Source organism: Rhincodon typus, chromosome 2 (genome assembly GCF_021869965.1).
Source record: "Rhincodon typus isolate 14 chromosome 2, sRhiTyp1.1, whole genome shotgun sequence".
Lineage (NCBI taxonomy): Eukaryota > Metazoa > Chordata > Chondrichthyes > Orectolobiformes > Rhincodontidae > Rhincodon > Rhincodon typus.
In genome coordinates, this window is record NC_063333.1 from 21,770,636 (window position 1) to 21,794,128 (window position 23,493).

The 23,493-nt window shown below is 42.3% G+C and overlaps 1 protein-coding gene across 5 annotated transcripts in view; it reads left to right on the forward strand.

Annotated features, from left to right (window-relative positions):
• The window catches only part of zmynd11 (zinc finger, MYND-type containing 11), a 210,210-nt gene that overhangs the window by 171,344 nt on the left and 15,373 nt on the right, over positions 1-23,493 (forward strand). For 4 of the 5 annotated variants that reach the window (XM_048610972.1, XM_048610965.1, XM_048610986.1 and 1 more), the window contains 3 exons: positions 5,981-6,049; positions 13,427-13,699; positions 21,270-21,455. In XM_048610972.1, coding sequence (XP_048466929.1) covers positions 5,981-6,049; positions 13,427-13,699; positions 21,270-21,455 — 528 coding nt within the window. The remainder of the gene's footprint in view (positions 1-5,980; positions 6,050-13,426; positions 13,700-21,269; positions 21,456-23,493) is intronic. The other variant, XM_048610978.1, reaches the window with a different exon arrangement.

Genomic DNA, 23,493 nt, shown 5'->3' on the forward strand with positions numbered 1-23,493 from the left:
GGCACTTTTCCCTGCAACCGCAGGAAGTGCTACACCTGCCCCCATACCTCCTCCCTCACCCCCATCCCAGGCCCCAAGAAGACTTTCCACATCAAGCAGATGTTCACCTGCACATCTGCCAATGTGGTAGACTGCATCCACTGTACCCATTGTGGCCTCCTCTACATCGGGAAAACCAAGCGGAGGCTCGGGGACCGCTTTGCAGAACACCTACGCTCGGTTCGCAATAAACAACTGCACCTCCCAGTCGCGAACCATTTCAACTCCCCCTCCCATTCCTCAGACGACATGTCCATCCTGGGTCTCCTGCAGTGCCACAACGATGCCACCCGAAGGTTGTAGGAACAGCAACTCATATTCCTCTTGGGAACCCTGCAGCCCAATGGTATCAATGTGGACTTCACAGGCTTCAGAATCTCCCTTCCCCCTACCGCATCCCAAAACCAGCCCAGCTCGTCCCCGCCTCCGTAACCTGTTCTTCCTCCCACCTACTAACCTCATCCCGCCCCCTTGACCTGTCCGTCCTCCCTGGACTGACCTATCCCCTCCCTAACTCCCCACCTGCACTCACCTTTACTGGCTCCATCTCCGCCTCTTCGACCTGTCTGTTTCCTCTCCACCTATCCTCTCTATCCATCTATCTGCCTCCCCCTCTCCCTATTTATTTCAGAACCCCCTTCCCCTCCCCCATTTCTGATGAAGGGTCTTGGCCCGAAACGTCAGCCTTTCTGCTCCTATGATGCTGCTTGGCCTGCTGTGTTCATCCAGCTCTGCACCTTGTTGTCCCAGACCCACAGCAATTTAGTTGACTCGTAACCGCCCTCCTGGCAATTAGGGATGGGCAATAAATGCTGCCTAGCCAGCGACGCCCTCATCCTGTGAATGAATAAAGAAATAAAAAAGGTCTAATAATGGCAGGTAAGAAGCTGTTCTTGAACTTATTGGTACATTGGTTTAAGCTTCTGCATCTTCTGCCTGATGGAGGAGAAGAGATCCTGGAAGAGAGCATTACCAGGTGGGAGGGGTCTTTGATGATGATGGTAGCCTTTTCGTGGCAATGAGAAGTGTCAAATGGAGTCCATGGATGGGAGGTTATCTTCCATGATGACCTGGGCTGTGCACACAACTTTCTGTAGTTTCTTATGATTCTGGGCAGAGCAGTTGTTGTACCAGTCCGTTATGCTCCCGAATAGAATGCTTTCTGTGGTGCATCTGTAAAAGTTGGTGAGGGTCCTTACGGACATGCCAAATTTCCTCAGCTGCCTAAGGAAGAAGAGGCATTGTTGTGCCGCCTTTACCATCGCATCTATATGGGAGGTCCATGACAGACTCACCGTTTTTGATATCTGTTCTGCCATGGCAGTGTTGTCAGCGAACTTGTGGATGATATTTGTTCAGAATTTGACTACACGGTCATGGGTGTGCAGGGAGTATAGTGGGGGGCTGAGTAAGCATTCTTGTGGGGCGCCAGTGTTGAGGATTATCATAGAGGAGGTGCTGTTGTCTGTCTTCATTGATTGCATTCTGTGGGTCAGAAAGCTGAGGATCTAGTTGCAGAGGGTGGAGCTGAGACCTAGGTCTCGGAGCTTTGAGATTAGTTTGGAAGGGATTATGGTGTTGAAGACGGCGATGTAGTCAATGAGTAGGAGCCTGAAGTAGGACCACACACAGGCAAATGGGATTAGTTTAAATTGTGAAAACTGGGCAGCATGGGCAAGTTGGGCCGAAGGGCTCGTTACGGTGTTGCTTGCCACTTCAACACACCACCATGTTCCTATGCCAATGTTTCTGTCTCAGGCCTGCTGCACTGCTCCCGCAAGCCTCGTGATGAGCATGAAGAATACTATCTCATCTTTCACTTGGGGATTCTGCAGCCTCAAAGACTCAACATTGAGTTCAATAACTTTAGACCCTAATTATGTCTTTGTTATTTTTAACCCACCCACACACCTTGGTCCTGTCAGAAAAGGGATTGCTTTCTCACCTGCTCTTAGTCTTATTATCACATTATACGAGTTGCTTTCAGCATTGACTACCGTTAGCCCTCATTATTACTTACTCAGCTTCTGTTCTGTCCTGACCAGCTACTATCTGATGAAGAGTCACCGGACTTGAAGCGTTAACTCTGCTTTCTTCTCACAGATGCTGCCAGACCTGCTGAGTTTCTCCAGCAATTTCTGTTTTTGTTTCTGATCTCCAACACCTGGATTTCTCTTCTTCTATTTTACTCCCCCCAGCCCCCCACAACTTCTCTCTCTCTCTCATTATGCACCACCACCTACTCTAGGTGGTACCTACTCTACCACCTCCCTTGATCCTTACAGTGCCTGTGCTGTCAGAATGTTCATAGGATACTCTACCAGTCTGACAAGATTTTAACCAATTAAAGTGAAAATAGATCTCTGGGTAGTAAATTTTAAAATTAAGTTGCTTTTAAAAGGGAAAAGGTATACTTATAAAGATATACTTCAAAGGAAAACGATCTACTTGTCAAAGACAAAAAAGACTTGATTTCAGTTGAGTAATCAAACCAGGTAGAATTTAAATCAACCTTGGGTTCTTTCACAAACTGCGATTTCCCTGAAATTCTGCCCCAGGGAGCACTCATCACCTCTTATGACATATGTGTGTGTCTCTCTCATGTCTAATTAGCAAAGATTATTCTCATAATCTCCATTTTAAACCCTTGCACAATCTCATGCTCATCAAGTCTGTTGTAAGTAGCGAATTGGACAATTGACATATCTGAATTAATTTAATTGGATTTAACCATTTGCATACCATACCCGGTTATGCAAACATGTAAAACTCTTTGTTTCCCTTTTCTGAATTTGTACAAATTTCTATTTTTTGCCATGCATAATCTTTTGAGGACCAAGGGTTGCTCCCTTTTCCGCAAGCATACAGTGACGATTTAATACTTTTTTTTTATTCATTCACAGGATGAGGGTGTCGTTGGCTACATATTAGTACATTCCCAGCCTTTAAGACAGAAATATTTAGGTTCTTGATTAGTGACGAGATCGCGGAGAAGGCAGGAGAATTGGGTTGAAAAACATATCAGCCATGATCAAATACTGGACCAGACTCAATGGGTCGAACAGCCTAATTCTGCTCCTATATCTTATGGTCTTAATAACTACATGATTGATTACCTATACATCAACATAATTGAGATACATTGCTTATCCAGTCATTTCTTTCTGGCTGGTTATTAAGTTACAGTAATTCTTAATTAGTTTATGCGTGTGATTTTGTAAGTTGTAAATTTATGGTGACTACAAAATGGCTTCTTTGACCCATTGTTGGCACAAAGTGGTGCCTTGATCTTGTTAGACTACAACCATGAAAATAATATGAAGTGGTCCTAATTTTTTTTTTAAGCCTATTTATCTAATCAACCAGTTCACAGATGTTATTACACATCTCTGGAGCCTGGGCCTTCCAATCTATGAAGCAGTCCTAAAAACGGCCAAGTTAAATTAAAATCAGCTGTACTTACTTATGTGTGAGCCACCTGGTTGGCTGCATCAAGATACCTGACAACAAGGACGATTGAGCTTTGCTCCTCTTCCTTCCACGTGAGGAGGTACCTGGTTTCTGCTCATCAGTTCCCATGACTGATATATATCTGGAGAAGTCATGGAAAACGTACTTCACTGTGTATTGATTTGACTTTCATTTGTCGAACTTTGAAATAATAAACATCTGAAAATGCAAACATTGATAACCTAGAAAAAAACTGCATATAACCTTCTTGGATAAAACAGAACTCCTAGATTAAACCACACAGGTGAGTGATTGAAAGACAGAAACATCATTGAGGGTTTGGGGGATGATCATGAACCAAATGAGTAATGCTGTTGTCGTTCATTAACTTCTCAATAAAATTACCAGTTATTGTACTGGCAACAGGAAGAGAAATGTTTTATGCTACATTTGTATTTTCTTGTATTGAGTTCTGAGCACCGCACGTGAAGAAAGATATTGGCCTTCGAGGAGGTATAATGCAGCTTTCCAGATGGTGGCGCAGACAACTTAAATTATGTAAATCTAATAAGTAGACTAGACTTGTATTACCTCAGGTATAGAACATTTCATGGATGATTTAATTGAGATATTGAATATGATTGAAGTATTTACTGCAGATGGCAATTATTACGTCTCATAGCGGAGTTCAGAGCAAGGGAACAAAACCAACATTGTGGCCTAATTCTTTTTAAGAGTGCAAAACTGATTAATTTAGAGCCTGGCCCTTTAACTTGTTTTGCTCAAACATGCAGAAACTCGAAGGGGCCGACATGCGCAATCTGCATGCGGACTTTCAAGTTGTTGCATAGCATTCATGCAATCTTGGGCATAACCTTAAATTTAGAACTAGGTCTTGCAAGGCTGATGTAAATGCTGATGGTCGTGGAACGCTATGCCAAAAGCTGCCCAGGCTTAGTTAATTAAAGGTTGTAAAGCCAGGGTGAATAGGTGCAGAAAATAGGACTGGGTCAGTTGTAACATCTGCTTAAAGTTTAAAGGACTAAGATTATATAATTATTTTAAAGAACAAGAGATTTGTGCATAATTCAGCACAATAATATATACAAGCCATTATCAAGTCTTTGAATGGTCTTCTACAGTTCCCAATTATGAGGAGTGTTAATAATTGTGAATTGATTACCAGGAAATAACGCAATCAGCACGCAGACCATATAAGTGATTACAAGACAAATTTCTTCAAGTGTCTCAATATGTCAAAAGCTCAAGAGAAAAGCTTTTAATCTGTTTCTATTCATTACTTAATGTCCTTAATACTGTCACTGCCGACAGCAGTCAAAAATATTTACATGGCATTGTTAGAACAGTTTATTCAATATGCAATTCAGTTTGGAGCTGCAAGATGAGAAAAATGATTGCAACAAAAAATTCAACTGAATCTACAATCAGTAGAAATTGGCTGGAAAATTTGGAATTGGCATTGAACAGTGATGCTCAATTTATCTAATTTATGTATTCCTAGAATGTAATGCTAGATTTTTGGATTTTGTAGATTCACTAATCATTCAAAAATGTCACAATGTTTACAGTTTTAAACAGCTGTATGCTTTTAGGAAACTACTGATCCTTGTCTAAGCAAATGACAAAGTTGGAATCTGTGGGTAACTGAATTGCAGATTTATTTGCTAAGATTATAGTCAAATATATTTGAGTTGTGTAATTATTTTTTATCAAGAACCTAATTTATCACCAATTCTCAGAATGCTGGAATTGACATAAAATGTCTGCTCACTGCTCTCTTCCCAGTATATAAAACAAACTGCCCCAGCAAACCATCCAAGCTTGCTACCAACCAAGGAATAAAAGTGCAGAATATTTAAATCACAATGGCTGCTGCATTGTTGTCACGGAACCCAAAGTTGAGATTTAACAAACCTTTGTCTTAGAACCATGATGGTATATTTACCATATTATAACCTATATAAATAAACAATATGTCTTAATTCTTATGATTCCAGTGCTATGTGCGCAGAATTGTTACGGTGCAAAGTATGCCATTCAACCCATCAACCCTGCATTGACTTTTCAAATGCACATCATTACCTAGTGCTAACGTCCTTCTTTGTACCCCGTACCCTTGCACACTACTTCTATCCCGACAATCTTGAAGGCCTTTGTGAAATGGTTTTTTGAGTAAAAGAACCTTTATGTGGCTAAGCATGAATATCAGAAGATTTGTTTTGTGCTGGTATCTCTTGTTCTTAACTATAAATTAGATTGAATAATATGCCAAAATCCTGTGCCACTGCATAAAAACCAAAGTCAGGTTAGAGGAGCCCCTTTGTTTTCTGAGTGTAGTTTCATTGTAAAGAGGGATGAAAGCAAGAAATCGTTTTTACTATTCTTTCAAAACAATAAGCTACGATGTTACTGTCAATCTTAGTGCAACACTTAATTAAAAGTTTCACGTAATCTGTGGTGCATTTTACAGCAGAAAAGCACACAAGAACCCAAGAACAAGAAATCCAGACGAAATCAACATTCAGACGCCAAAGATGAAGTAAGCTTAACTAAAGATATAATGGGGCATGAGAAGTTGTAATTTTATCTTTCATTAGCCAGAATATTTTGGAATGCTAAAAATCATGTGAATTCTCAGTAAGTGCAGTCATTATGTAGACTAATATGAAGTAGTTCACTTAAAGGTTGAGCAAACCAGTTATATGGAAATTTTGTATTGGCATATAAAAATTGTATGCCTTTAAGCTGTTTTACTACAGTGATTCTTTTTGGTTATTCTCCATGCAAGCAGAAGCCTTAACCTTATTTGTTTGTATGTTGTGTCTCTATATCTCTTTTATTTCACCTTCTCCATTTCACTGTTTCATCCTCTTACCTAACTTATTCTTTAATTTTGACAAGGTTTCTGCTTTGATCAGTAGTTCTGGCACAGTGGACATTCCAAGTGCTCCTAAACAAGAATTTTTTTATTGGTTCTCTGTCTTAAATAGCTTGAATATTATCGTGTGCCCATGACTTCTTGTTCCATATCCTTCAGTCATTGAAAAATGACCTGTTTCTGTCTACTGAGCCTCATTCCTTCATAGCTATCAAATTATTCTTTAATCGCTTTTGTTTTAAGACAACAACCCCAACATTCAACATATATCTCCTATCCATCCCTTTTCTGTCTGTCAGTACTCGAAGGAACTGTTCCCTCCATCATACTCTGGTCCATTCTCTATCACTGTCAACACTTCATTCCCCTCCCGCGGCATCTTCCTATTGCAGTAACAGGAAATATAATATTTACCCTTTTTAAATCCTCACTTCTCTTGGTTCCAAATACACCTTCCAGGTGAAGCACCAATTTATTTGCACTACTTTGAATCTAGTGCATGATATTTATACTGTAGAAAAGTACGTAGGGTAGCACGCTGGCTTACTGGTTAGCACTGCTGCCTCACAGTGCCAGGGACCTGGCTTTGATTACACTCTTGGGAAACTGTCTGTGTGTGAAGTTTGCACATTTTCCCTGTCTCTGCATGGATTTCCTCTGAGTGCTCCAGTTTCCTCAAATAAATTCAATAAGTTAGGTAAGTGGATGTGCAGTTTAGGTGGATTAGCCATACTAAATTATCCACAGTCTCAAGGGATGTGAAGGCTTAGGTGGATTGGCTATGGGAAATGCAGGGTTACAGGGATAGGGTAGAGGAGTGGGTCTGGGTGGGATGCTGTTCGGACGATCAGTGTGGACTCAATGGAATGAATGGACTGCTTCCACGCTGTAGGGATTCTATGATTCTATTCACTGCTCACAACGTAGTTTCCTGTATGCTGTGGACATTGAACATAGTCGGAGTTACCCCTTTGTAAAATACCTCTGCTCAAATCTCAAGTGTGACTCTAACCTTCCAGTCACGTGCCATTTTAATACACCATCTTACTCTCGGGCTCACATTTCTGTGTGAGGTTTACTTCAGTAATGCCCACCTCAAGCTGAAAGAAGAGCACTTCAGGCTCTTTACAGCCTTTTGGACTCAACATTGAGTTCAGTGACTTCAGGCCATGAACGTTAACTCCAGGTGTCCCTGAACCACTTCTCAAATTTTTATTTTGGTTTTGCGGCTTACATTCTGCCATTAATGCATAGTGTTTGCACGTGCTCTGGACCTATCCCGCTTCTCAACGACTACCGTTACTCCTTTTTTCTTTTGTTCTGTAACAACTGAGAACCCTAATCTCCCTCAGTTTCCAGTCTTACCCAACCATTCCCTCTGTTGTTGCTCTTCACCATTTTCTACAGTACAAAACCCATCATTTTACCACTTGTCTCTCCGTTTCCAAAATAAGAGTCACGTTGGAGTCAAAATATTAACTTTTTCTCTCTCCAGATGCTGGTAGAGCTGCTGAGTTACTCCATTTCAGATTTCCACCTGGAATCATGGAGATGTACAGCGCGGAAACTGACCCTTCAGTCCAACTTGTCTGTGCCGACCAGATATCCTAAATTAATCTAGTCCCATTTGCCAGCATTTGACCCGTATTCCTCTAAACCCTTCCTATTCATGTACCCATCCACATGCCTTTTAAATGTTGTAATCATACCAGCCTCTACCACTTTCTCTGGCAGTTCGTTCCATACATGCACCATCCTCTGAGCAAAAAGGTTGCCCTTTAGGTCCCTTTTAAACCCTTTCCCCCCTCACCTTAAACCTGTGCCCTCTAGTTTTGAATTGTCCTACCCTGAGGAAAAGACCTTGACTATTCACTCTCTCCATGCCCCTGATGATTTTATAAACATCTATAAGATCACCCCTCAGCCCCCGATGTTCTAGGAAAAAGCCCCAGCCTATACAGCCTCTCCCTATAACTCAAACCCTCCAACCTTGGCAACATCCTTAAATCTTTTCTGAACCCTTTCAAGTTTAACAACACCTTTCCTATAGCAAGGAGCACAGTATTGCACAAGGATTCTTGTAGCAGTCAGAAGTCAGAAAAACCCATCTGGTTCACTAATGTCCTTGAGGGAAGGAAACTGCCATCCTTACCCCTGGTCTGGCCTACATGTGATTGCAGACCCACAGCAATGTGGTTGACTCTGATGAACTGCCCTCTGGGCAATTAGGGATGGGCAATAAATGCCGCCTAGCCTGTGACACCCTCATCCCGTGAATGAATAAAGAAAAAAAATATATAACTGCCTTGGAGTTAGCCATCCCTCTCAATCTGAGAATCCCTGCTTTGTTGCATCAAGATCCTCTCTGTAGTTCTAAGCCTAAAACTGCTATTAGTGTTCCAACTCTTCACTTAACTAATATCTCATACAGAGTTCCAAATTCCTTTGTTCTAACTTTCCTTCATTTAAAGTATAATTTACCCAAAATGTACTGTCACATTTACTTTTTTAATGTTTCTTCATGGGATGTGAGTGTGCAAGGCAAGCATTTTGTGCCCATCCCTTGAACTGAGTAGCTTGCTAGACCATTTCAAAGGCCAGCTGAGTTATTCACATTGCTGTGAATCTGGAATCACAGCATAGGTGAAGATAGTAGATTTATAGAGTCAGAATAATGCAGCATGGAAACAGACCCTTCAGCCCAAACTGGTCCATGCTGACCATGGTGCCCACTCAGTTCGTTCCAATTGCCTGCATTTGGTCCACACGCCTGTAAACCCTTCTCATCCATGTACCTATCCAAGTGTTTTTTAAATGTTGCCGTTGTAGCTGCCTCAACCACTTTCTCCAGCAGCCCATTCCATATACACATCACTCTGCATGAAGAAGTTGCCCCTCAGGTCCTCCTTAAATCTATCCCCACTCACCTTAAATCTGTGCCCTCTAGTTTTCAAATCCCCATCCATGGGAAAAAGACCATATGCATTCATCTTGTCTATGCTCCTCGTGATTTCGTACACCTCAATAAGGTCATCCCTCATTCTCGTACGTTCCAAGGAATAAAGTCCTATCCTGCCACCCTCTCCCTATAACTCGGGCCTAGTATTACTGGCAACATCCTTGTAAATCTTCCTTGCACACTTTCCAGTTTAACTATGCCTTTCCTATAACAGTGTGACCAAAATTGGACACACTACTCCAAAGGCAGCCTCACCAATGACTTATACAACTGTGACATAACATTCCAACTCCTATACTCAGTGCCTTAACCGATGAAGGCCAGTATGCTAAATGCCTTCTTCACCACCCTGTCCACCTGTACGCCACTTACAACAAACTATGTACTTGTATTCCTAGCTCCCTCTGTTCCACAACACTCCTCAAGACCTTACCATTTACTGCATAAGTCCTACCTTGGTTTGACTTTCCAAAATGCAACACCTCACACTTATCTATATTGAATTGCATTTGCCAATCCTCAGACCACTTCCCCAAGTGATCAAGATGCCTCTGTAATTTTTGAAACCTTCATCACTATCAACGATACCTTCTAATTTTGGATCATCCGCAAACTTACTAATGATGCCTTGTACATTCACATCCAGATCGTTTATGTAAATAACAAAGGTCCCAGCACCAACCCCTGTGGCACATACACTAGTCATAGGCCTCCAGTCCGAGAAATAACCTTCAACCATCACCCTCTGCTTCCTACCGTGGAGCCGATTTTGAATCCAATTAGCCAGCTTTCCCTGGATCCCATGCAACCTAACCTTCACGACTAGCCTGCCTCCTCTACATCGGGGAAACCAGGCGGAGACTTGGGGACCATTTTGCAGAACACCTACGCTCGGTTCACACTAAACAACTGCACCTCTCAGTCGCGAACCATTTCAACTCCCCCTCCCATTCCTCAGATGACATGTCCATCCTGGGCCTCCTGCAGTGCCACAATGATGCCACCCGAAGGTTGCAGGAACAGCAACTCATATTCCGCTTGGGAATCCTGCAGCCCAATGGTATCAATGTGGACTTCACAAGCTTCAAAACCTCCCCTCCCCCACCACGTCCCAAAACCAGCCCAGCTCGTCTCCGCCTCCCTAACCTGTCCTTCCTCCCACCTATCCCCTCCTCACACCTCAAGCCGCACCCCCATCTCCTACCTACTAGCCTCATCCCGTCCCCTTGACCTGTCCGTCGTCCCTGGACTGACCTATCTCCTCCCTAACTCCCCACCTACACTCACCTTTACTGGCTCCATCCCTGCCTCTTTGACCTGTCTGTCTCTTCTCCTCTATCCATCTTCTATCTGCCTCCCCCTCTCTCCCTATTTATTTCAGAACCCCCTTCCCCTCCCCCATTTCTGAAGAGGGGCCTAGGCCCGAAACTTCAGTCTTCCTGCTCCTCTGATGCTGCTTGGCCTGCTGTGTTCATCCAGCTCTACACCTTGTTATCTCTTCATGACTAGCCTGCTGTGTGGGACCTTGTCAAAGGCCTTACTAAAATCCGTGTAGACCACATCCACTGCCCTATCTTCATCTATCCCCATGGTTACCTCTTCAAAAATCTCTAAAAGATTTGTCAGACATGACTTCCTGCACACAAATCCATGCTGACTATCCCTAATCGGACCTTGACTATCCAAATGTTGGTTGATCCTGTCCCTCAGTATCCTCTCCAATAACTTGCCTACCACTGATGTCAGGCTTATTGGCCTGTCGTTCCCTGGCTTGTCTTTGCTACCTTTCTTAAACAATGGAACAACATTAGTTCCGGAACTTCTTCAGTGGCTAAAGATGAAGCAAAAATCTCTGCAGGGGCCTCTGCAATTTCTTTCCTAGCCTCCCACAACAGCCGAGGATTTGATCAGGCCCAGGGGGTTTATCCAGCTTAATGCGTTTTAAGGCTGAAAACACCTCCTCTCTTGTAATATGTATGCGGTCCAAAACATCCCCACTTGTTTCCTTATTTCCTTAGTGTCTATGATTCTATACTCAGGAAACACTGAGGAGAAATATTCATTAAAAATCTCTCCTATCTCTTGTGGCTCCACACATAGATGGCCATGCTGATCTTTCAGGGGACCTATTCTCTCCCTAGCCACCGTTCTTCTCTTAATATATCTATAAAGCCTCTTGAGATTATCTTTACCCTTATCTGCCAGATCAATCTCATACCCTCTTTTTGCTGTTCTGATTTCCCTCTTGAGTGTGCTCCTACACTTTTTATAGTCTTCTAGGGATTCACTTGAGCCCAATAACTTAAACCCAATGTATGCTTACTACTTTTTCTTGACCAGAGCAGGAATCCCTAAACGTGCCAGCTTTTCCCTTCACCCTATTAGGGACATTTTGGCCCAGACTCTTGATATCACACTTTTAAAAGCCTCCCATTTGCCAGTCGTTCCTTTTCCTTCAAACAGACTCGCCCAATCGAATGCTGCTAGATCCTGCCTAATGGCCCTAAAATTGGCCCTGCTCCACTTTAGCACCTTAACCTGTGGACCTGTCCTATCTTTTTCCATAACTATGTTAAAACTAAGGGAGTTATGGTCACTGGACCCAAAGTGCTGTCCGACTGACACTTCAGTCTCTTGCTCGCCCTCATTTCCTAAGAGGAGGTCCAGTGTTGCACCCTCCCAAGTAGGGTCGTGTACATATTGATTTAGGAAACTTTCTTGAACACGTGACAAATTCCACCCTGGGTGGCCCAGTCAATACAGGAGAAATTTAAAATCTCCAACCAATACTACCCCTATTATTCCTTCAGATATCTGCAATCTCTCTACACATCTGCTGCTGTAGTATCTGCTGGCTATCTGGGGGTCTATAATACAGTTCCAACAGTGTGACCATCTCCTCCTTGTTTTTAAGTTCTAACCATATGGCCTTATTTGATGACCCCTTAAGAATATCCTCTCTAAGCACTTGTTACGTCCTCCCTTATCAAAAGGACAACTTCCCCTCCATGCTTGCTTGTAATTCTGTCAGGCCTGTAGCTTCTGTATCCTGGAACATTGAGCTGCCAGACCTGCCCTTCTCCCAGCCATGTTTCTGTTATGGCTATAATATCCCAGTCCCCAGAGCCAATCCATGCTGTGAGCTCATCTGCGTTACCAGTCAGACCTTGTGCATTGAAATAAATGCCCTTTAAACCAGAAGTCTTTCCCCTTCCTTTCCCTAAAAGACATTAATGAAACAGATGGGCCTTTCCAACTGTTGATGCTAATTTCATGGTTACCACTACTGAGACTAGCTGTCAGTTCCTAGGTTTATTATTGCATTTAAATTCCATAAGCTGCCATGACGGAATTTCAACCCGTCTTCCAGAACATGAGCCTGGCTGTCTGGATTGTGAGTTATGTGACTTTACTACTGCGCATCATTTCTGTCATAATTGAATTCCCAATAATTCTATAATGTTTAATTATGCATAATTGCCTTGCATTGTTCCTTGTCATAACCTTTCTGAATGGTCATGGTACAATTTTTTCTATCTTGTCTCAGCTTGTAATTCAGTATGAACAAAGTTTCAGCATAATAGATTAATATCTAATTTGGGCTTAAATTAATTTTGTATATTGTTTAAATGCACAAATAACCTCATGGTTAATTGCTTTGTAAAAGCTCAGTACTATAAATCATTAATAGTGCTCATTAGAATGGTCAGCTGGCTGTATTTGAACTTAAACCTTGCAGTGAAAGGCTATTAATTAGTTAATGAGACATGTGTGCCTTTCAAAGAGTGTAAGCTAGGAAATTGAAGGATATCAGAATCTTTCTATGGCTGACACAAAAGAGGAGCATGACCTCCTATCTGATGTATGCAGAAACCTAGAAAAGTTGTCTACCATAATCTAGTGGTTGTGTGCCCAATGAAATGAGTTAACAAGCTTGCCAGACCACAGATGTGAATCTAGCCAATGTCTTGCCTCGTGATATAAGTTGTTGAGTATGCTGAGAGTTTTGGCTGCATGATGGAAGTGGGAAGAGAAAACATACTCAAATCTTAGTGTTTGTGTTTTTCTTTTGTTCTCAGGAGCCAGAACCAGAAATTGAGGCGGTCAGTTCAAGCCAGGAAATACCGTCAGTGCCACCCCAAACCGAGAAGGTCTCAATTGCAACGCAAACAAAGAAGCTAAGTGCCTCCTCACCAAGAATGTTACATCGGAGCACCCAGACTAATAATGACATCCCCTGTCAGAATATGTGCCATGAAAAGTACACCAAAATATTCAATGATTTTAAGGAGCGCATGAAAGCAGAGCAAAAACGGGAGACGGAACGAGTTGTGAGAGAAGCACTGGAAAAGGTACAGATCAATTTTGGCCCAAATCTTATAAACTTACCTGCCCCGTAACCCTCTTAAGATTTCTGCACTGGTCAAATCTTGATTGCCTTTTGCTTGTATCTTAATCACTCATCCATTGGTGGCCACGCCTTCAGTTGCCTAGGCTTTAAGTTGTGCAACATGCTGCCTAAATCTATCTTTTGGCCTTTCTATCTCACTTCCCTACTCTTCAGATATCCTTAAAACCCTCTCCTTTTACCTAGCTTTAATCATTTACTTAATCCCATGTACAAAAGCAAAATGCTGCAGATGCTTGAAACATAAAATACAAACAGAAAATGCTGACAGTATACTCAGCATGGCAGGCAGCATCTTTGGATAGAAGCAGTTAATGTTCAGGTTTATGACCTTTCACTGAACTCTGAGAAGCACCTTGGGATATTTAATTATATTAAAAGGCATTATACAGGTGTAAGTTAGTGTTGTTCAGAAATTGAAATGACTGTTCTAATGTGTTGTTACATCTATGTAAGCTGAGGTCCTAAAGTTTTTAAAACAACAATTGCACATTTAGTCGATCCATATTAAATGTCATATGTGACGATAGAACTCAAAAGGTGAGAATGTACACAACTTGCTTTTTTCCCCATTCTCCTTGAGGTCAAAATAATTTAAATCTGTTTGAGTTTTAATTAACTTTACTGAGAGTTTTGGTAGGGATGTTGAAGTCTTCAAATATTTTTAAGGCAGAGGTATATATGATCTTGGTAAGCAAAACTAACCACAGGTAGGATGGAATATGCCTATGAGTTTACAGTCCACTCATTCATGACCTGAGAAAATGGCAGAGAAGGCTCGAGGGGCAGGGTGCTGGCTGGACGAACTCCTGTTGCACTGTTGTGCAACTGGAATAATTGACTTCCAACAGCCACTGATGTCTTCCTTAATGTTAGTTATGACTCTAGCCACTAGAGTCAGTTTTCCCCTTGTCTCCATTAGTTTCAATTTTTTTTGTTCTTTATTCTCATATTCTTTATGTTGCACTATTGGCATGGCCAGCTTCTGTTCCCATTCCTAATTGCCCTTGAACCGAGTGTTTTGCTTGGCCTTTTTCTAAATCATTCATGGGATGTGGGTGTAACTGACTAAGTCAGCAGCTGTTACCCATCCTTGGTTGCCCTTGAGAAGGTGATGATGATTCACTTTCTTGAACTGCTACAATCCATTTGGTGTAGATAGATACAGAGTACTGCTAGGGAGGGAGTTTGAGGACTTTGACCCAGGGACTCTGAAGGAACAGTGATGTATTTCCGAGTCAGGATGGTGAGGGGCTTGCAGGGGAACTTGCAGATTATGGTGTTCCCATGTATCTGTTGCTCTTGTCCTTCTAGTTTGTATTAATTATGGGTTTGGCATTTGCTGACTAAGGACCCTTGGTGAATGTCTGCAGTGCATCTTGTAGATAGTATGCACTGTAGCTACAATGGTGAAGGAAGTAAAGGGACTGAGGTGCCACTCACTTGTCTACTTTTTAACTGGATGGAGTCAAGTATTGTTAGAGCTGCATTCATCCAAGCAAGTGGGAGAGTTCCATCCCATTCCTAAATTGTGGCTTGTAGATGGCGAGTATGCTTTGGAGAGTTAGATGACAAGTTAATTCCTAACCTGGTCAGCATATTTATATGGCTGGTCCTGTTCAGATTCTGGTTAATGATGACCCCAGGATGATGATGATGGGGGGTGCAGTGATAGTAATGCCATTGAATATTAATGGGCAGTGGTTAGATTTTATCTTGTTAGAGATGGTCACCGCCTGACACTTGCGTGGCGTGAATGTTACTTGCCATTTTTCAGCCTAAACCTGGATAATATCCAGGTCTTGCTAATGGACTGCTTCAGTATCTGAAGAATTGTGAATGATGCTGAATATCATGCAACTAATTGTAAGCATTCCCATTTAAGAAATTATTATGGAAGGAAGGTCATTGATGAAGCAACTGAGATCGTAGAATCCGTACAGTGCAGAAGCAGGCCGTTCGGCCCACTGAGTCCCAACCGACCCTTCGAGTAGCATCCCTCTACCCTATACCCATAACCCTGCATTTTGCATGGCTAATTCACCTAACCTACACATCCCTGAACAATTTGGCAATTTAGCATGGCCAATCCACCTAACGTGCACATCTTTGGACTATGGGAGGAAACTGGAGCACCAGGAAGAAACCCATGCTGACAAGGGGAGAACATGCAAACTCCACACAGTCAGTCACCTGAGGGTGGAATCGAACCTGGGCCCCTGACACTGTGAGGCAAGCAGTGCCACCCCAAGATGCTTGAACCAAGGACACTACCCTGAGGAGCTCCTGCAGAGATGTCCTCTAACTCAATGACTGACCTCCAACAACACAACAATCTTCCTTCGTGCCAGGTATTTCAGAAGGCTGTTAAGAGTCAACCACCTTGTGATTCTAGAGTCACATTTAGGAGGGCATGACAGATTTCCTTCCCTAAAAGACATTAATGAACTATATGGGGTTTTACAACAGTTGGCAGTAGATACACTATTCCTGAGACCAGCTTTTTAATTTCAGATTTTAATTGAATTTAAATTCCACCAGCTGCCATGGTGGGATCTGAACCAGTGTCCCCAGGGCATTATCCAGTGCAGCCAATGGTTGATATCACATTGGACTGAACCAAATTGGCTGGAAACTTGCTTGTATGATCGATGGAGCCTCAGGAGGAAGCCAGCGTGGATCATTGATTTGTTGCTTGCCAAAGATGTAGCTGGGATTGCTATGTAGGCACCCTCTCCCATAAGTAATTTAATTGTCTATGACCATTCATGGCCAGACTTAACAGGACTGTAAATCTTTGATCCAATCCTTGGTAATGAAATGAACACACAATGCTGGAGAAACGTAGCATGAGAAACAGAGTTAAGATGACTTTTCTTCAGAACTTCATTGGTAGTGGGTTTGCTTACTCTCAGCATGCTTCTGTTCAACATTCATGTAGTCTTACGCTGTACCTTCACCAAGGTGATGGTTTTGGCATGCTCTACTAAACTCCACATTTAACCAGGGTTAATCTCCTGGTTTGATGCTAAGTGAGAGATAAATTTTGTCTTGCCAGTGATGATGGCCCACAGCACCTCGTGGACAAACATGGATAAATGTTGCCCATTTTACACAGTGGTTGCTACACGACATGATGGAGGTGCTCTTAGTGTGGATAGAACATTGCCTCCATGCAGTAGGCAGATTGGTGAGTGGGAGATCGAGAGGGTTTCTTTTTAAACTCATGGTAGTTCTCTCCCCATTTACTGCTAAACCAGTTTGGCAGACAGTCCTTCAGCACTCAGTTGGAATGCTGGCAATCTGTTCTTGGTGTGGACATTGAAGTCTCCCACACAGAATAGATTCTGTGCCCTTGCTACCTACACTGCTTCTTCTGAGTGATTTTCAATATGGAAGTGTATTTATTCAGCAGCTAAGAGATAAATATTGTCCAGGAAGTTGGGAATAACTCCCAGATCACCTTTTAAACCCATCAAAGAAGATAGATGGGTCTTGGGTTTAAACAAGTCATCTGAAAGTCGGCACTTCAACTGTGCAGCAGTCCCCTCAGTGTTGTGCTGAAAGGTCAACGTTGATTTTGTGTTCAAGTACTGGGTTGGGTCTTAAATCCGTAATCTTCTGATGAAGACGGTCATGCTGGTATTTTGGTGAAATGTTTTCAGAGTGCATTTGAAGTGTTTTAAAGTTCATTTTAACTTGTAGGTACTTTAATATTTAATTTGTCAAGAATTTTTTTAATCCACTACTTTTTTTTGACAGATCAGTATTTTGGAAACACATACAGAGTGGCAAAGTTTTATTGGAACAGTCGAGTTTCAAATCTCACATTAAATCCTCTTTCACTAATCGAGAGTGATATCTAGTAGCTATTATTGTGATGTGATGTACACAAGCCTTTTAAGAGAGCGTAATTTGTGGTGCTGTCAATGATTACTCATCATAACAGGATATGATGTGGCCCCGTGACTTGAACTCAATATACAGCAACAGTAGTTGAGGTCACGTGTAATCAACCTCCGAGTTCACTCTTATCTGTAGATAGGTTCTTTCCTTGATGATAAGACTATGTATTGCTTTGCCAGTTCATGACATATGACTATATGTTCATGGCACACAGAAAAACACAACACCTGTAACAGCATTATTTTCAGATGTATCCTTTAAATAAATATGTAATTAGTTGTGTTTAACCAGAATAGTTTGAATCATTTTCATTATCCTGTTACCAGCTACAACTATGCAAGCTGTACTCAAGCCAACCATAATGTTTATGCTTCAGATTTCCGAGGCCTTCCTGTTTAGAAATTAGTCTGCACTTCTGTTCTTCTTACCAAAGTGCAGAACCTCACATTTTCGCACAATGTATTCCATCTGCAACTTCTTGGCCCCTCCATCTGTCTTTGTGTCATCAATGCCCTTAGTTCCTGCATCCAGATTGTTAATGTATAACGTGAAAGTTGTGGTCCCAACACAGACTCCTCTGAAACTCCACTAGACACCGGCTGCCATCCTGAAAAAGACCCTTTTATCCCTGCTCTTTACCTTCTGCCAGTCAGCCAATCCTCTCTCCATGCCAGTACCTTGCCCTGAACACTATGTGCGCTTATCCTGTTTAGCTGCTGCCTGTGTGGCACCTTATCAAAGGCTGTCTGGAAAACCAAATAGATCATGTCCGCTGGCAGTCCTTTGTCTAATTTGCTCGTGACCTTCTCAAAGAATTTAACAGATTTGTAAGGCATGACCTCCCCTTGATGAAGCCATGCTGGCTCAGCCCGATTTTACCATGCGCTTACAAGCATAAGGCCTATAGTTTCTTGTCTTTGCCTCACTCCCTTCTTAAACAGGGGTCTTACATTAGCCATTTTCCCGTCCTCTGGGACCCTCCCTGACTCCAGTGATTCCTGATAGATCACCACCAATACCTCTACAATCTCGTCATCTATCTCCTTCAGAACTCTGGGGTGTAGCCCATCTCATCCAGGTTATTTATTCACCTCAGACTTTTCAGCTTCTCCAGCACTTTCTCCTTAGTGATGGCTACTACACTCACCTCTGCCCCTGACTCTCTTGAAGTTCTGGCATGCTACTGGTGTCTTCCACTGTGAGAACTGGTGCAAAATACCTATTCAGTTCCTCTGCCATTTCTTTGTTCCGCATTACTACTTCTCCAGCTTAATTTTCCAGTAGAGTCATAGAACTGTACAGCATGGAAATGGACACCTTGGTCCAACTCGTCCGTGCCAACCAGATAGCCTAAATTAATCTAGTTCCCTTTGGCCCGTATCCCTTTAAACCCTTCCTATTCATATACCTATCCAGATGCCTTTTAAATGTTGGAATTGTACCAACTTCTACTAGTTCCTGTGGCACCTCATTCCTACATGCACCACCCTCTGTGTGAAAAGGTTGCCCCTTATGTCCCTTTTAAATCACACCTTAAACTTATGCCCTGTAGTTTTGAGCTCTCTCACCCCTATCCATGCCCATCATGATTTTATAAACCTCTATACGGTCACGGGGGTGTGCGATGGCTTAGTGGTATTATCACAGGACTGTAAGGGGACCTGGGTTTGAATCCTGCCATGGTAGATGGTGGAATTTGAATTCAATAAATATCTGGAATTAAGAGCCTAATGATGACTGTAAATCCATTATCGATTGTTGGAAAAGCCCAATGTGGTTGACTCTTAACTGCCTTCTGTGCAATTAGGATTGGGCAATAAACGCTGCCTAGCCAGTGACACCCTCATCCCATGAATGAATAAAGGGAAAAAAAGAAGTCCCTCAGTCTCCGATGCTCCAGGGAAAATAGCCCGAGCGTATTCAACTTCTCCTTATAGGTCAAGTCCATTAACCCTGGCAACATCCTTGTAAATCTTTTCTGAACCCTCTCAAGTTTCGCAATATTCTTCTAATAGCAGGGAGACCAGAATTGCACACAGTATTCCAAAAGTGGCAGTCCAAAATCCTCTCTTGCCTCTCTTACCTTTCAGATACCTTTCAAAAAAAAATCTCTTGTATCATATTTTGTATTACTAGCTAGCTTACTGTCATATTTCATATTCTCCCCTCATTGCTTTTTTAGTTATTCTCTGCTGGTTTTTAAAAGCTTCCCAATCTGCTGGTTTTCTACTACTCTCCTTCACTAGTTCCTTCACTGTTGCTAGCTAAAACCCTGAAACACCATTCCTAACATCAACATGGAAGTCCCAACACCCAGCTCACCATCACCCTGGTCTGGGAAATTAGGGATGGGCAATAAATGCTGACCAAGCCAATGATGCTCACAAATGAATAATAAAGGAAAACATGTTAAAATTGTGAATATGGGAGAAAATAAGGAAAAAGACATGTTACGTGTTGTGCCAGAACATTAAGCAGCAATAACAGTATGAACAGCAACGTAGAGTATTTCCTAAGTGGGGAAATCTGAAGCACAAAGGGACTTGAGAGTCCTAGTTCAGGATTCTTTTAAGGTTAACATGCAGGTTTAGTTGGCAGTTAGGAAGGCAAATGCAATGTTAACATTCATTTCAAGAGGGCTAGAATACAACAGCAGGGATATGCTGCTGAGGCAGGATAAGATGCTGGTCAGACCACATTTGGAATATTGTGAGCAGTTTTGGGACCTATATCAAAAGGAGGATGTGCTGGTCTTGGACCGGTTCCAGAGGATATTTACAAGAATCATCCTGGCGACAGCAGGCTTGTCGTATGAAGAGTGGTTGAGTACTCTGAGTCTGTACTCGATAGAGTTTTGAAGGATAACGGGGGAATCTGATTGAAAGATACAGAAGATTGAGAGGCCTGGATAGAGTGGACATGGAGAAGACGTTTCCACTAGGACCTGATGGCACAGCCTCATAGTGAAGGCACAACGCTTTAGAACTGAGATGAGGAGGAATTTCTTCAGCCAGAGGACGGTTAATCTGTTGAACTCATTACTGCACAGGGCTGTGAAGACTGAGTCATTGAGTGTATCTAAACAGAAATAGGTTCTTGATTAGTAAGGGGTTCAAGGGTTACTGGGAGAAGGCAGGAGAATGGGGGTGAGAAACATAACAGCCAGGATTGAATGGTGAGGCAGACTCAATAGGCTGAATGGCCTACTTTTGCTCCTCTGTCTTATGGCCTTAAGAAGAGTCACTGGACTCAAACTGTTGCATTCTCTCCAGAGATACTGCCAGACTTGCTGAGCTTTACCAGCAATTTCTGTTTTGTGTTAGTGAAGTAACTATTCTCTGTATGTAATTTACTTTAACTTTTATTTCTTGTTAATACATATGCTCATGTTACTTCCCAGCTGTCCACCTTTTCAGGAGCTGGTTTCAGTGTCGATTAAATGTGTTTCGAAGCCAGTTCCAAAGGATGCTTTTCCAAACAATTAGAGATATAGTATTGAAGTTTGAGGCTTAAGAGTGACCTGGTCAAGTTTTGCCTGGTAAGATGTTCCTTAGTACTAGTGTTTTTTATTGAACATGCTTAAATTTTGCTTCTTAAAATGTTTATAGTTGCGCACTGAAATGGAGGAGGAAAAGCGTCAGGCAGTGAACAAAGCTGTTGTCAACATGCAAGCCGAGATGGATAGAAAGTGTAAGCAAGTGAAGGAAAAATGCAAAGAGGAATTCATGGAAGAGATCAAAAAACTGGCCACACAGCACAAGCAGTTCATCTCCCAGACCAAAAAGAAGCAATGGGTGAGTAAGAAAATGATTCTGAAGAAATCAATAAATCAAGGTGATTGAAGAGCTGACTTTTTTAATTGAATGAATAATTTAAAAACCTAACTTGGTATGTCAATTAAGCAAATTTTCGCACAGATTGTTATTTTCATTGTCCTCTGGACTTTTTTGTACAAAATCATTATTTATGGATCAAAATATACTGCAGGGCTAAGTGCACAAATTGATGTGAAATGATCTGATGTGAACTGCTGCAACGTTACTCACCTCTGAAAAGAATTCCACAGATTTACTACTAAGACCATAAGACATAGGAGCAGAAATTAGGCCATTCTGCCCATCGAGTCTGCTCCGCCATTCAGTCATGGTTGATAAGTTCCTCAATCCCATTCTCCTGCTTTCTCCCCGTAACCCTTAATCCCCTTGATAATCAAGAACCTATCTATCTCAGTCTTAAATGTACTCAATGACCTGGCCTCCACAGCCTTCTGTGGCAGTGAATTCCATAGATTCACCATTCTCTAGCTGAAGAAGTTTCTCCTTATCTCCGTTTTAAAAGGTCTTCCCTTTACTCTAAGGTTGTGCCCTCGGGTCCTAGACTCTCCTACCAATGGAAGCATCTTCCCAACATCCACTCTGTCCAGGCCATTCAGTATTCTGTAAGTTTCAATTAGATCCCCCCTCATCCTTCTAAACTCCCATGAGTATAGCCCCAGAGTCTTCAAACGTTCCTCATAAGTTAAACTTTCCATTCCTGGGACCATTCTCGTGAACCTCCTCTGAATCCGCTCCAGGGCCAGTACATCCTTCCTGAGATATGGGGCCCAAAACTGCACACAATACTCCGAATGTGGCCTGACCAGAGCCTTATAAAGCCTCAGTAGTACATCCCTGCTTTTATATTCAAGTCCCCTCAAAATAAATGCCAACATTGCATTTGCCTTCCTGACTACTGGCTCAACCTGCAAGTTTACCTTGAGAGAATCCTGGACTAGAACTCCCAAGTCTCTTTGCACTTCAGACTTCTGAATTCTCTCCCCATTTAGAAAATAGTACATGCTTCTATTCTTCTTGTCAAAGTGCATGACCTGACACTTTCCCACGTTGCACTCCATCTGCCACTTCTTTGCCCACTCTCCTAACATGTCCACATCCTTCTGCAGCCTCCCCACCTCCTCAATACTACCTGTCCTTCCACCTGTCTTTGTATTGTCTGCAAACATAGCCAGAATGCCCTCAGTTCCTTCATCTAGATCATTAATGTATAAAATGAAAAGTTGTGGTCCCAGCACTGACCCTTGCGGAACACGGCACGGCTGCCATCCTGCAAAAGACCCTTTTATCCCCATTCTCTGGTTTCTGCCAGACAGCCAATCTCCTATCCATGCTAGCACCTTACCTCTAACACCGTGGGCCCTTATCTTACTCAGCAGCCTCCTGTGTGGCACCTTATCAAAGGCCTTCTTGAAGTCCAGGTAGATAACATCCATTGGCTCTCCTTGGTCTACCCTGCTCATTACTTCCTCAAAGAATTCTAGCAGATTCGTCAGGCATGTCCTCCCCTTGATGAAACCATGCTGACTTTGCCCTATTTTACTATACACGTCCATATATTCAGAAATCTCATCCTTTACAATGGACTCCAAAATCTTACCCACGACTGAGGTTAGGCTAATCGGCCTGTAATTTTCCATCTTTTGCCTTACTCCCTTTTTAAACAGGGGTGTCACGTTAGCGATTTTCCAGTCGCTAAGATTATGCTTTCTGGTCCTCTCCCACAATGGGCAAAAGTCTGTCAGCATCTACCGCCAGCACTGGGTCCTTAATTAGGATATTTTACGAGTTTTTTTTTTAATGTTTGTTGCAACATTGCCTGAATCTGGTCTTCAAGTGAATTCAAATGATATATGAACCAACTCAAACCTCTATGGGACCTGAAGACCTGTAGATAGTGTTAAGTATTCAGTTTGAGTTAGCAGCGATGTCCCACCTGAATAGAATATTTATATAGAGCTGACTTACAAATCTTTTGGGGCAAAAGTCTGATAAATCT